Raw genomic sequence first — 14,655 nt, forward strand, 5'->3', positions numbered from 1 at the left:
TGCACGCAATATCCAAATATGGTTTAGTGCAGGGTGGGTATCATTGTGACCTGACCTGCAAACGAGGCTGGACTGAGGTCTCAGCATGAAGGTAACTCTACCGGCCTCAACAGTTGATGTGTCCTTCAGAGGAGAAGGGGCGAGGGAGACCCAGATGGTGTGTTTCCCGTCTTGCTGCAGTCCTTCTCTTGCGCCAACGCAGAGGAGGCGGTTGGAGTGTTACTGACACTTGAATGTAGTGTTATGCTGCCATCGTCAACTAAGGGGCATATTTATCAAATAGTCACACAGGGCAGCAAGTAACATTGCTGCGCTGCGTGACAGGGCAAGAATGAGCCGTATTCTAAAGTATACAGCGCATTCCTGCCTTTGCCGCTTCACTGGAGCCATTTTGGCTGGCTAGTGTCAACGCAGGCACCCTTCCACCATGGTTCAAGGGTGCCTGTGTTGCATGCAGAATTGTTTTTGTGCAGGAAGGGGCAACTTCCTGCACAAAAACAATCCTGAGAGGCGTATTCCTCTTTCTATGTGTGCTGCATCGAAAGAGGAAGTCACGAGGAGAAATAAAGTTATTTCTCCTCATTGCGCCTCACCTGGAAAGGTGTAGCATTTTGGCACATTCCCAGGTTAACCAGTTCTGGTGAATCTGGGAATGCGTGAAAATTGATAGGAGTTATGAGGGAACGCCCACACAATTCTCATGGAACACCTTCCCAGGGCAGAGTAAGGCAATGCAGCAATTTTGCGCTGCGTTACTCCTGATTTATGAAGCCACTCAGGGCCATGCAAAGTCTCATTTTTGAGTTGCGCCAAGCATGCACCACATTGGGCGGTGCAATTGCGATGCAACTGGGCTCATAAATATAGCCCTTTGTCTCCTTGTGTGAGATGCAGGCAGCAACACTCTTTAAATATTGACCGTAGCATCCTGTGAGAGTTTCACAGCTTTGTACAACAGAAAAATGCCATCCACTCATTGCTCTTGGTTCCAGATCCTACGCCACCTTGCACTAAGATTCAGATCCTACGTAATCAAAACTTCAGTGCTAAACTCTGTTGAAGCAGGAATGACAGAAAACAGTTTAAAGCATTTTATCACTGGAGCGCCTCAAGCTACAAGTCCCTGGTCGATGTTTAGCATTTCAATGGGATTCATCCTCCACAGACCTATTTCTTTTTCCCGATGTAGTCATCAAGCTTTTTTGGGAGTGCCATGCCCTAAGTTCTGGACCATAAGACCAGGGAGGGTACACTGTCTAAAGGACTGCTGTTATCATTCGTTCCACAGAGAGACCACATGTAAAGGACTTAAGTTACTTAGGCCCCCTATTGTATTCAACAGTTACCACATTTTGGTCTTATTAGTAGTTTGATATCAAACAGCGTGCCCCTCTGTTATGAAACGTTGGCATTCTATAACTGTGTGCTGCCAGATTTCCAGTAAATCCATGCCTCAAGTTCCCTAGCATCCTGATTGTTGTCTTGTGTGCTGGGATAGTTCAAGGACAGTTACACTTGTGTGGGACATGATGAAATGTGTCCACTTTTGGATGCAGATGTTCAGAAGCACCTCCTGACCCTACGGACCATCAGAGAAAATTGAAATACGCCGTCTCTCCATCTGAACCTTCACCCAGACAATTAATATTGAGAGTAGGTTACTTTAATGCTGCATCTGTGCTGCTAGGATGGATAAGCCCAAAGTGGTTTGTTTCCTGAGGCCTATTTGTACTGTGTTCGTGACACCTAGATCTTGAGTAAAATCACTATTGGAGAAGATATTTCCTCTCATAGAAACAGGGGACTATGATCCTGAAGTTTAGCAGATTTCGCCTTCGCCCCTCCTCTCCATAAGCTAGGTACGGTGTTTGTGCAACCACTTGCCTCAAAGAGTGGGGTAACTGCTTGGACCCATCAATGCGGTTTCCACTTAGCTGTGTTCTCCATTCTCTATGAGCCCCGCAAGTCTGGTCCCCATGTCTGTCCAGGTACTTATACTGATGGCTGCACGTTCCAAACCAGAGAATACAAGAGTCCAGTTTTGCAAAGCAAACATCAATCTCTCTATGGATTTTGGGTCCAAGTTCTTGCTGTCAAAGATAATTAACTTGTGAGGCCTAGGTATCATACCACTAATGTCCCCCATCTATGTGCAAAGGAGCTTCAAAGCCCTGGAAGTGTAAGCACACACAACCAACCCAGACATTATTTCATCAGGAAGCATATCCCTAGGAGCATCAGCTAGCCTGTCCCTAGGAGCATCAGGCAGCATGTCCCTAGGAGCATCAGGAAGCATGTCCCTAGGAGCATCAGGAAGCATGTCCCTAGGAGCATCAGGAAGCATGTCCTTAGGAGCATCAGGCAGCATGTCCCTAGGAGGCGAACTAGAGTTATTCTTTTCAGGTGGAACCTGTAGTGAATGAACACAACGTTCTCTCTCTGATTGTACTTTGTCCATTGAGTCCCTAGGAATAAACTTACATTTGCTTCTGTCAAAAAGAGGAATGAATGTGTGGGAATATAGAAGAAGCACCCCTGTATTTCCTGGGAGTAAGAAGGGAGTTCCATGTGTGAGAAAATATACAGCCCATCGAGGAGAAACATGTGCATGTGCAAAAGCACCTCTGCCTAGCATTTGAGCATACATCATTTTCCATCTGTTGGAAATGCCTCATGAGTAAATTCTACACATTAAAATCCTCCAAGGAATTGACCACTATTACAAATTACCTGGAGTGTTCCTGGAATGCTTTGTGAATCCCTAGAAATTCTGAAATTTGTACAAAATAGAGGAGTAAACCTATGACGTTTCAACCAAAGCTTTGTGGCATTTTAAAAATGTAGCTAAAGATTGTGCCTTACATCTATATACAAACAAAATCAATGTAATAAACAAGTTAACAATACCTGGAGTTCTTGATGACGTACTTAAAGGAAACAAAACTCTAAAAATAGTTTTTCATTTTATTTTGGCATCTTTTGTTAGAATTGTATAAGAAGAGAGTCAACACCCAGTGAATTCAAACATGCTTTGTGCAGAGGGATGGAACTACCTGCGCTTTCCAATAGAAGATGTATCATCTGTGACACGTCCACACAGTTCTGGCTTTTAAGCCAACACAACTTTGCACGGTGGGGATTTTTAAGGCTACCTATTGGTTAAATTGCAAGGCCTGGCTGATGGTGTCATACCTGACTCGGCCTATAGGCAGCCTCTTTTTAGCTCATAGTTATGCCAAATTGCAGGGTTGCTATTAGGCACTCTAGTCTAACCACGCGAGATGTGAGAATGCTCCCAAACAAATACTACAACTGAAGAAAACGTATGTCTTTTCTTGACTTTTAGCAGTGTGTGTCTTATTTACTTGGAACACCCAATGGCCAGGCTTGAAACTACTGGTGACAGGGTCATGCCGCGGATACAGACTTTCATGTTAGCATTTCACTCGACTCTCAGGAAGGAGGCCCATCCGCAGGAAGTGGCTGCAGGGGGAGAGCTCTGCTGTGAGTTTCTTTGGTTACTGGAGTGCACGCATTCAGAAGATAGGAATGTAGTTATTGATTTTGGTTCTGTGTCTCTGAGAGATGCACTCCGCGATCCACACGACGTTGCGGCATTCCTGCTCCTTCAGCTTGATGTAGGCATAGAATACTCCAAAGTGGAACTGATTGATGAACGCCAGCACATTCATTTTGACCTAAAAATAAATATAACAAGTACGTTTAATTGAAGCACAGGTGAGAATAATGTTCTTACAGTTAATTGGAAATGTGGACCCTGCTCTTTTTTATCCAGTTAGGAACGGCAAAATCAACAACGCCTCTTTCTGAAACATCAGCACGTTACCAACACCTGCTTTATGGAGACCATTGTGCAAACCAATGCAATAATGTATCTTACATGAAAAACATCACACATTTGGTCTGATTTGATTACGATTTGGATTCACATTTTTGTTGAAAACTGAATTTCTCTGATTATGACGAGCAAAGCACCCTGTTCTTGTGTTTCCAGACTATGACGTCAGAAAAAGACCTTTAGTATTTACAGAACTGCGCAATCAAAGCTAATCATGTTGGTCATGATATAGAATGTTTTGTAGAAGCAAAAACAGTTTGTACAGACTTATGCACACCTGTGGAAACAGACATTCAAAAGGGGCACAAAAGACTAGTGCGTGGAGCTGACCAAAGACTGCACAGGTTCAGGAGTGGTAGCACCTTGTTGGGCGCCATGCTGAGGGTTTGATAAAGTGTCCTTGCCACCTGGACCGTTCTGCCGTCTCCGTGCCGCAGGCATTCAGAGCAGGTCCTGTAGTTGGCCTACAGCAGAGCGGGTCCTGTGGTCGGCCAGCAGCAGAGCGGGTCCTGTGGTCGGCCTGAAGTGTCAGGTATAAAGGGTTGCGATTGGACCGCACAATTCATTGCTGGGAAAGGATGTCAAACTTGAGCTTCTTCTTTATTTACCAAACGAACGCCATGAGTTTCAGGAACGAGGCGTGGGCAAGCCTTATAAACGACTCTTTCAAAGATGGCTGTCTGTTGAGTGGTTGCCATTTAGGATTTAGTAGAATCTTTTCCTGTGACATCACTTCCTGTTTGAATCTTATATAAGGGACCATTTCCAGTATTTGTTCTATTATTTGTCATTCTTCTCCCGCATGCTAATATTGTAGTCCCTGATTATTGCCTCAGGCAGTCGGAACTTCTTTAAGATGCATTGATGTCAAGGATGCCTCGGTCATCACTTTTCAGTATTAATCCTAATCTTCGGTCAAGAGCTACAGGGTTGGTCAAGGAGGTTTGTTAACCCTTTGTGGGATAGTTTTGTTCCCGAGACCCTCTTAAGAAGATACTTGACACTTTTCACATGTGCGGTTCTATGCAGTGTGGTACTGTGGGTCCTGAAAAGAGTCACCCTTCCCTTGGGCACTCATGAAGATGACTGGACAGTCCTTCTCAGCATCCAGTCCTTCGCTTTTTGTTCTGAGCTGGGAGTGGGCACAGCATTTGTCTAAAAGCCGTGCGGCATAAGTTGGATCTCGGTTGGCATGGCTCAGCTGTACAGAAGAGGATGCCATCTTTGCTAAGCTAATGAGGTAAGATTGCTTGTGGGCACCATCCTGATTGTCATCTTGGAATGGCGAAGCAGTACTTATCCACACAAACAAGGAGGCCATGTTTTAGGCTCACCAATTATATTTTTATCGAATGTTTAGGATGTGCTTCATAACTAATGGTCATCTGGAATTTGCCTTTATCTCTATGTTCCATCGATATGCAGTCTGATAAGTGTTTCTGTTTCTGTACCAGAGCAAACAACCCCATATGACCTGCATCCTGACACATATTATTCTGTTCTACTGATATCTTGTGCACTAACTTTGGCAACCCTCCAGAGCTCCATCCTGGACTGATGCTCCTGATACACGTACTGGGATAACGCTTCTGACTTGCACTGATGGGATTGGCACAATTGCTACAGAAGTCTACCCTGCTGTTTATCTAAAAATGATTACCCTGTGTGGAGATCCCTGTCCCAACAAGGCAAGAGTTTAGCTATCCTGCTGTGGGCAAGACTTTGCATATGTTCCAGTCCACCTTTCTCTTCTGGGTTCACTATCTGCTTTATACAAGCACTCCATGAACCTGTGGTTCTTCGGCTACTTTGATTGCCTGCTACACCACAACATGAGGTAAGAGGAGCTCTTTGAGAAGGAGACACTTTAATGGTGTTACTGTTAGAGCGCAATATTGTTTTCATTATTTTACTCTTGGCCTATGCACTCAGTACACAACACAGGGCCACTTGACACATTTATTGGCCCTGGACCAGTACATCCCTATTGGCAGGCCCATTATTTGTGTGGAAATTCCCTGCAAAGACTAAATGATGTTCGCTTGGTTTTGTCAGTTCCTGACAAGGCCCTCCTGACACCAGACATGACATTCATTTTGCCCCCATTGGAAGACTACAAGGGGACCTCATCTGTAGGCTTCGTTGATCCCAGGAAGACCCTCTAAAGCAATGTCGCCCCGTAGGCCTTTTGAATCCTATAGTTACACTGATGATGAAGGCCTGTGCATGAGTGATAAAACATTCTGCCCTTTATTTTTCTTCTGGTAACATGTATAAAATGCGTTTTGAAGAATAGTTCTAGAGCATGCAAAAGGGAGCAGAACAGGTTGGCAGAAGGCATGAAAGTAGGGTAAAAGAAATCTACTTGGTGTGACTTGGTAAGTACATAATGAGGGGCCAGCACTTGAAGTCACGCTGTGAATGTATTGCTAATGTCACTTCCTGCATTTTAAAGATTCTGGCAGGAATCAAATTGGCCTTGGTTATGGTGTGAAGTGGCAAAGGAGAGTGACGCTGTTTTTCTGTACAGGAAAGAGAGATATTTTATTTTCTGTCACCGCGCGGGAAAGTGATTACCGTGTAAAGGGTCGGAATAGCTTGCATTTTAATGCAGAAAGTAGGAAGGAACAAATAACAGCATGAACACATTTGTGGAACTCCTCCTCTTTTCCTGGCCCGCCTTTGGCCCGCCCACCACCAATGGTTAATTTGTGCCTTTGTTTGCCAGAGATGAGCCCCAGGGCTCATGTTTATTGTAGTGTTGGTGCTGCACTAACATGCACACATTATTGTGCAGTTTCCTTCATTTGAGAGCAAGAAAATCTATTTTGTAGTGTTCCTTTTTTGGAACATTGCCTCAGATGTCAGCCAGGGGCTGGTATTCCCATGTCTGATAAATATGATGTGCAGAAGCCTCTTCTGATCACGTGGCGCGGAGTGCCACCTGGGCAACCACTCTACCCGACATATAATCCGACCCTCCAGGGTCTACAGCTCAGCCGTGGCTCGGACACTGTGAAAAGTCCCCTTACTCTGATTGCAGTGATTTCTAAAATTATATTACATATTTCTACCCCACCACTTTTGCTGGACGTGTTTTTCTGCATTTAGGAAACTTTCTGTAAAGACCTTTCTTTTTTGCAATGCTGAAGTTCAAGGAAAGCGACAATGATTAAGTGCTGAGCTGCACTTGCGTAAGTTTATATGCAACAAAGCTTGGTTGCACTTGCCCTCCTTGCTCCACCTCGTAATATTAGATACTGTAGTACGACTTGGGATGATGTTATGTTATGGACATTTCTAAAGTTTGGAGCTTGACATATCCTGGTTGGCTTGGCTTTCTGACTATGCATTATGATACACAGTTCGCTTTGCCTGGCGCCTATATTTAGTTGAAATGTAAATATAAATATTGCAGGCTTTTCCTCTGCATCACATTTTAGAGCCTAATCCACTGGGAATCACGTTTTTGCCTGCAACCATATGATTTTTCTTCCATCCATCCCCCAGGTGGCACAAAGTTGTAGACCAAAACGTGATTATTCCCGGTGACATTGTACATGGAAACTGACTGTATCAAAATATAAGCCTCTAGAGGATTCACATATTTTGAACTGGGGTTCTCTTTCAGCCAATGAGCCCTGGTGATTGTCCTTGTAAGTTTCATCATTGTTGCAGTACAGCTACAGGCAATATACGTTTATTTTGAAATATCTTACCTCATGCTCAAAGAACTTGTCTTCCAGCGTTTTATCCCCTGTTCCATTTTCTATTCCTTCAAATAAGGCCTTGTACTCCTTGCAGAACAACAAAAAATAATGTCAGTGTCGCAAAAGAAAGAACATTGAATGTAGCGTCCTAATACTTGCCCTGCAGGAGATGAGCAGCTTTTTGTATCTTTAATTACAAGTTCTACGACTGGAAATGAAAATTAGCAGCCCCAAAGCTGTAAAACAGCCGATCATATCTTACAACATTGCCACATGTGTTAACTCCACTCAGATTTTTGAATTTCTGTTTGGGAGACATACATGTCATCGACCTGGACCCACAGAGCTGCGATTCACTTTGCAGGGTGGTGGGTGAGACAAGCGGCCTCATGCAGGTCTCCGCGCCCGCACTCACAGTGGCAAAGTGAGTAGGTTACATCATTGTGAAAGGTTTGCTAGGTTAGTGGGGCTTCTAATTTACAACTAAAAAGTTTACATGCATAACCAATTATTATAGATGTACATGGTTTGAATAGTTTTAACTGAACATTGCAGGCAGAGGGTTTGTGAGCGGGAGTATATATGCAGGAGAGAGGAAGGCTGAGTTCCTACTTGAAATGTTTAAGCGATGCTGCTATCACACTTACAGCAAGAACTAACTTCAGATGGAGCAAAACAGGAAAAGACTTGTTTTCCTTTCTGATTTTGTGAACTTTTAAGGTTAGTTGGGTGCTGCTTCAGCTGGTGCGGAAGCGACCAGTGGTGGAGAGGTCGTCAGCTGGGTAATCAGGTATTTGTGAGTGTATGGCCTTAGAGGTAATGCACAGGGATTTGCATTTGGTGCACACTGGGAGTGGAAAGTCGTGAAGGTCCCTGAGTTCGAGGGGTGTGTGGTTGGATATCTGTACTGTTGAGATTAGGTGAGCTGCTTGCATGACAGGAGGTTACGAGTGGGATGAGAGTGGGTTCAGGATAACATGCTGGGCATTAGGATGGGGACTTGTGTGGATGTTGGCAGCACTAAAGAAATATTTGGTCTGATGTAGGAAACTGACTTGGTAGAGCGAAGGGCGTGGCTTTCATACTGACATGGTCTTTAGAGGCGAGGGACGGTCATTGTAGAAGTCAAGAGACTCGTGAGTTTAAGGGAGAAGGCGTGACATTGTCTAGTTGCATTTCGCTGAGCCATCTCATGATTTGGAATAGCAATTTGCTTTCAGTAATGAGTGTGGATTTCTTTCTGTGGCTTTAGGTTTATGAGATTTCATTATGAATGTATTTGATGGTTTCCTATAGCATGTGACATCCCAAGTGCAACAGAGTGCAAATATACAGATTGGCAAAGTCTATGAACGTTTTAACAATAGCAGTACAGAGGTCACTAAGGTCATAGCAAAGCCTAACATAGTAAGCATCACATTCAGCAATAGTTGTCGGAAGCGTATATAGCTATAATCGGAAAGGACCCTTTAAAAGTATGTCCGCAATGTGCAGGTTTATATACAAGAAGACATGCAATATACACAGGATAGATGACAGTATTCGGAGGCCGGTTGAGTGATAGCTCCTAGGTTTAGCTGCATTGTCTGAGGTACTATTTGAAGGACAGCCAAGAGTAAATTTAGAGTAGACAGTGTTCAGGTGTAGTACATGACCTGTATATGACTCCTCAAGAAAGAGTTTCATGCCAGCCGCATGCTGGTGAAAGGAGATATCTTGATCCACAAAGAGCCAGCTCAGGAGGTCCATGTAGATACTGAGGGGCATATTTATGAGCCTCTTGCACCGCTGGAGCGTCACTTTATGTGACGCTTCTGCGGCGCAACCTACAAAATCATATTTATGAGGTCACGCAAAGCCACTTTGGCCTCATTGATATGGAGTAAGGCAAGGCAGCGCAAATCGCTGCATTGCCTTACTCTGCACTCTGGAGGCGTTCCATGGGCGTTGCTGTGGGTGTTCCCTTGCAACACCGATGGATTGGGACACTTCTCCAGATTACAAAACCATGTAAACCTGGGTATGTGTCAACACCTTACGCCTCCCCAGGGGAGGCGCAACGAGGAGAAATAACCATATTTCTCCTTGTTTTTTCCTCTTTGTATGGATGCTACATTCTGCAGCACATATAGAAAGAGGAAAAACCCTCCCAGGATTCCTTATGTGCAAGAAGGGGCCCCCTTCCTGCACAAAAACAATTCTGCCGACAACACAGGCACAAGGGGACCTGCGTTGGCACTTACTTGCCAAAATGGAACAAGCGCAGGGAGAAAGGACAGGAATGCATAATATTGGATAAAACCGTCACTTTGACATAGGACAGCGCAGTAAAATGCTCTGCCCTACACCAACACCCCATAAATGAGGCTCTGGATATCACGGGGGAAAGGAAGGTGCCTTCAGGGACTTTGGATTTTACTGGGACTGGGTATTTTGAGAAATTTATGGTGGCAGATATTTTGTGCCTGTTTGTAAAAAAAAAGAAGCAACAGGAGTGCAGATTAATATTTGGTGGTCAATAGTGTGAATGTCATTGGGAGGTTGAGAAGAAGGAGGAAGGGATGCCCTTTGACTGTGATTCCTAGGTCATTATTAGCGACTTGCAGGGTTGTGGCATTGGTACTCTTGAAATAAGTTGTGCTGATCAGTATGTTTTTGAAGCTGCAGTGTTGTAACTATTTGAAGGAATTTGCACAATAGATGAGTGAAGGGACAGTGGTTTGTAAAATCATCAGGGTACATATTTTATTTTTTTAGCAAAGCGAGTATGTTTCTGGATTTCAGGCCTGATGGAAGTGATCCACTGTGGGAGAGGGCATTTATTATGACCTGGATGGGATTTCATGATGGAGAAGAAAGTAAGTCATTATCTATGATGTTGGTTTGTAGGACTGAAGGTGATAAGGCTATTCTTAGTGAATGACTTATCTAAGATTTTTTATCAGCATGCCCAAGACTTGCATATCTCATGCTCATTGTAGTAGGAACTCTAATGCATTGTGCATCAGTATTCTCATCCTAGGTCATGAGCAACTTTTTGGGTGCAAGACGCCACCATGCAGAACGACAACCATTATAAACAATGGGGTATTCCCAAAAGGTCCCTGGACCATGCAGAACGAAGCCTATTGATAAAATACGCGGCAAGAATACATTCTATCATTCAATCTTTACATTTGAACACTATTGAGCATGTTAAAAGTCTATATGTTACAAGTTATGTGATTTAAAAGATAAAAAGGCAGGCAGGTCTGTATGGAGCTACGGCTACTTACAGTGAAACACAACCTTTTGCCTTTTTCAAGAGGTAAGAGCATTTCTATCACTGGGCGGCCTAGGGTCCGAGTCACAAAGATATTTGCACAAGCTGATCTTAGGTGTTCAAATGCCTTCCTTGACGATTGTAATCTTCTGTCTTCTATGTACAAAATGTAAATGTATTTGTAAAACTGAATTGTTGACATAAAATGACACCAATATTGTGTAATTGTGCATGCTAGCACATATCCTCATACTGCGTCTGTAAGGGCTCTGTTCTAACTACATTCCCCCATATGTGTTTTATTGGATACCTTGCGGTATCGCGCGCTGGATGATACATTGAGATGCCTATTTTTGTTCTCCCAAGGGGTTAAATGCCGAGTGGTGCTCATAAGCGTAGGTTTTACGTACTGCAAAGTAGGATGCTGCCGATTTCACTTGCTCATAGTCCTCTGCGTTGGCGAGCAGCTGCAGACCCTCAGGGTAGAGAGAGCCACAGGTGGGATACAGCTTCTCGCGTTCTTCTTTACTCAGTTCAGTGCCGAAGGAGTTAATGGTGATGATGAAAGCACGTCGGTCTGCTTCAAACTGTTTATAGGAGACAAAAGACCAAGAAGACCAGTGAGATGACCCTCATTGTGTGTGCAGTTCAGTCATGCGCATGCACAGACATGATACTAATTCAGCAGACCAGCCCTGTGTCAATCACCGCCGTCCTCTTCATGCACCAACCAACTCATGCAATCATTTCTCTCATTCAACAATGTCCTTCACCCTTGACAGCCTTCAAAGCATTCTATGTTTTCTACACCTTCTTCCTTTCCATGTCATCCTATCCCTAGATCAACCATACGCTCTCAACATTCGACTCCTGCCTCTACCATCCTCATTCTTTCAGAAAACCAACTCTTTCCTCTGCAGTCGTCTAATGTAAAGACCCAAACATCACTGCATGCGCCACCCTGAGTGCAAGGCATACCCACCTCTAGCCAGGCTAAGATTCCACCAAAGCACCTCAGAGGTCGAGGCAGACTGGCCCACCAGCCAAGCCCAGCCAAACAAGCCAGGATGAACCATGGTGCATTGTTTGTGCTGCTCAGGAGTCAAAATGGCATTATTTTCATATCTCTGAACAGAATAAATATTGAGTGGTGAATTTCCCCATTTGTGCCAGGAGACACATCCCGCTACAGATGTTCAGTTTCCCAACCTCCTCCCTCTTCATTAAGATTTCACATCCCCCTTATCTACGTATGTATTGTCTTACCCCTCTATTTCATTTAACCCATAGTAATTCTTCCACAATCCCCATATTTTCTGGAATTCCCCCCAGCACCCCCTGTTTTCATAAATAACCCTCTCTGCCTCTAGACATTGGTCCATGTCCATGCGTCACTTAGGTCTCGTCTCTGCAGCAATGACTCTCTTTGCTACCATATGGCTCAGGACCACAGTGTTAGTTTGGATGAGTCTTAGCTTGAGCCACATCACCGTTTTTGCTTGTTCATGCTTATTCTTCGGGCCTTTTAAGAGATGTGCTGTGTTACAGTGCTTAATTTGTAAAAGAAAAAGTGCCAGGGTCCAAGCTTTGCCTGTGGCTGGCACCAATGACGGTCAGGTTCTTGAGGCAGTCAGTCAGTCAGTCAGAAAAGCTTAATTCTGCATGAATAGTCTGAGCCATAAAAGCACAAATATTAGAATACATTTTTACAATGTTATGTATTGCTGAGGTGTGATAAGTGTTTGTCCCCAGAAATGAGTGCTAGTTGGCCCCCTTTTGTAAGCGTCTGCATGTTTCGTGTGGTTCCTCCAAAACAGACGCAGCTGGCCATGCCTTAGGCTTGTTTTTCTTATTTAGCCACGCTACAAAGAAAGAGGATGCTATAAAGCATGGTTAAAAAGTATTGCCAAAGCCAATAGACCTCAAAAGCGAGACCTTTGGCTTTACCAATGCCTGTTTTTCCTATGGGATCCTATTTCAGCTATGCAGAATTCTCTATAGCAGAGAAGTCCACTCTTGGGGTGTAGGATCCTCCATGCAAATACACACTTCAACCCCAATACGATTTTTCTCCATGGTAAAGGTCCTTTTGCTACACCCACACCAACTCTGAGGTGGTACATTCCACTCCCTACCATGGAAGGTGAGTTATGCTAGCCCCTGTGCAGGAGTAAATGTACAACCTTATGCAGAGTGGAAAGGGAAGTGGGAGTTGTTTGGGAATGTCCAAAACATTCCCACACTTTCAAGCCAGCATACACTTTTGAATGCCCTCCTTTCATCACTTGAGTGGGATTCATGGCTGCAGAGATTTTCAAACTTTGTGAAGATTTCCATCCCCCCACAAATAGGTTCATGTCTACCAGGAATCCTGTTGAGAATTCCTGGCAGGCATAAAAAAGGTAAATTTGGTCATGATCGTACATTTGTACGACCCAATGTCAATTAAGTGATGCAGAAAGGTCAACTGAAACTTACCTTGAGGATTGGGCACATTATGTCCTCTGTAGTCCCTCCTTGTGATTTGCAGAAGTCATAAAATGCTTCCAGGTAAGCCTAAAGAAAACAAGATATGAATTTGTATATGTTGTAGGAACATTTTCCAAAGATATGCTGAATATATAACTTTAGCAGTATAAATAAATAAGGGCCTGATTATGATGTCGGTGGGATCGCCACCAGCAGACCATCGGTCCCACTGACATCTAGCATAGCGGTATGACCACTGCATTATGATGTAGTCAGTCAGACTGCAGCAGGCGGCGCGGCTGACCGATGCTTCCGACAGGCTCAAGGAGCCCGTCAGGGGCGTCGGTCAGTTCATAATCCCTACAATGAAGGTGGTGCCTGCGCAGGCACTGCCCTAGGGACTACGATGTCCCCTTCCAAAAGCCATTCCAGGGCGGTCCAACCGCCATGGAAAGGCTGTCAGAAAGTGATTTTGGGGGCCCCTAGCAGGGCCCCCATCCTCCGTGGGCCTTGGCTATGTGGCCCTGGGGCACCTGTGGTGCCCCCACAAACAGCTATCCACCGTGCGGCAGACACCACATGGTGCGTGGCACACAGTGCATGGATGTTTGAAAAATGCTCTTCACCATTGCGGCTTGTGCAGTGGCCCTTTTCCTGGGCCACTGCTCAAGCTGCAATAGTAAACAGCATTTTAAGACCGCCTCCATGGCATTTGCATCATAATTTGGCTGTTGGGACCGCCGACTCCTTGTCGGATGGCCCATTATCTGAAACAATGGTGGTCGGACGCTCGACCGATCTCTATTGTATTGAGGCCCTTAATGTTTGGTGCTTTACAAAATGCCTTATTGATAAAAAAAATAGATTTCATTGTTTCTCCTATATTTATATAGAGCTAACAGCTAAAGTAGATGCTACTGAACTACTGGCCGATGGACTGAAACGGAAATCTTGGGCTTTCCACCAGAAGGATACTGCTCTGCTAGACTATGAACTGCCCAGTGTTCCCACTTCTGGTATTTCCGACTCAGGAACACCAGGCCATTTTTTCATGCATTGATCCATACACACTCAAACTGCAGACTGCATGGGGTATTGGCTATGGGGTGAGGTACAACGGGACAACCAGCTGACCCTTGCAACACCGTGGGAGAGCTTTCAATGATCCCCTGGTGCACAAGGACCTTTCATGCCCCAGACCCCTTCTGAATCCCTCTCCTCATCACCAACCCGCAGCAGGTGGTAAATCCAACTTTTTTTAACCATGCGGAAAGGGACTGTTTCTTGGTACGCATGAATATATGTTATGTTATGTTCAATTATTTAAAAAGGGCAGCGAATACCCGAGGGTGTCT

The 14,655-nt window shown here is 44.5% G+C and overlaps 1 protein-coding gene across 1 annotated transcript in view; it reads right to left on the reverse strand.

The window, feature by feature from the left end:
• Positions 1–2,946: 2,946 nt before the first annotated feature.
• LOC146831101 (V-type proton ATPase subunit d 2) overlaps positions 2,947–14,655 on the reverse strand; it is a 60,330-nt gene continuing 48,621 nt past the window's right edge. Inside the window, exons 5-8 of the mRNA XM_085605337.1 lie at positions 13,310–13,387; positions 11,242–11,418; positions 7,579–7,656; positions 2,947–3,698 (exon numbers count right to left, since the gene is read on the reverse strand). Coding sequence (XP_085461463.1) covers positions 3,537–3,698; positions 7,579–7,656; positions 11,242–11,418; positions 13,310–13,387 — 495 coding nt within the window. The 3' untranslated portion in view covers positions 2,947–3,536. The remainder of the gene's footprint in view (positions 3,699–7,578; positions 7,657–11,241; positions 11,419–13,309; positions 13,388–14,655) is intronic.

This window comes from Triturus cristatus, chromosome 5_1 (genome assembly GCF_964204655.1).
Source record: "Triturus cristatus chromosome 5_1, aTriCri1.1, whole genome shotgun sequence".
Lineage (NCBI taxonomy): Eukaryota > Metazoa > Chordata > Amphibia > Caudata > Salamandridae > Triturus > Triturus cristatus.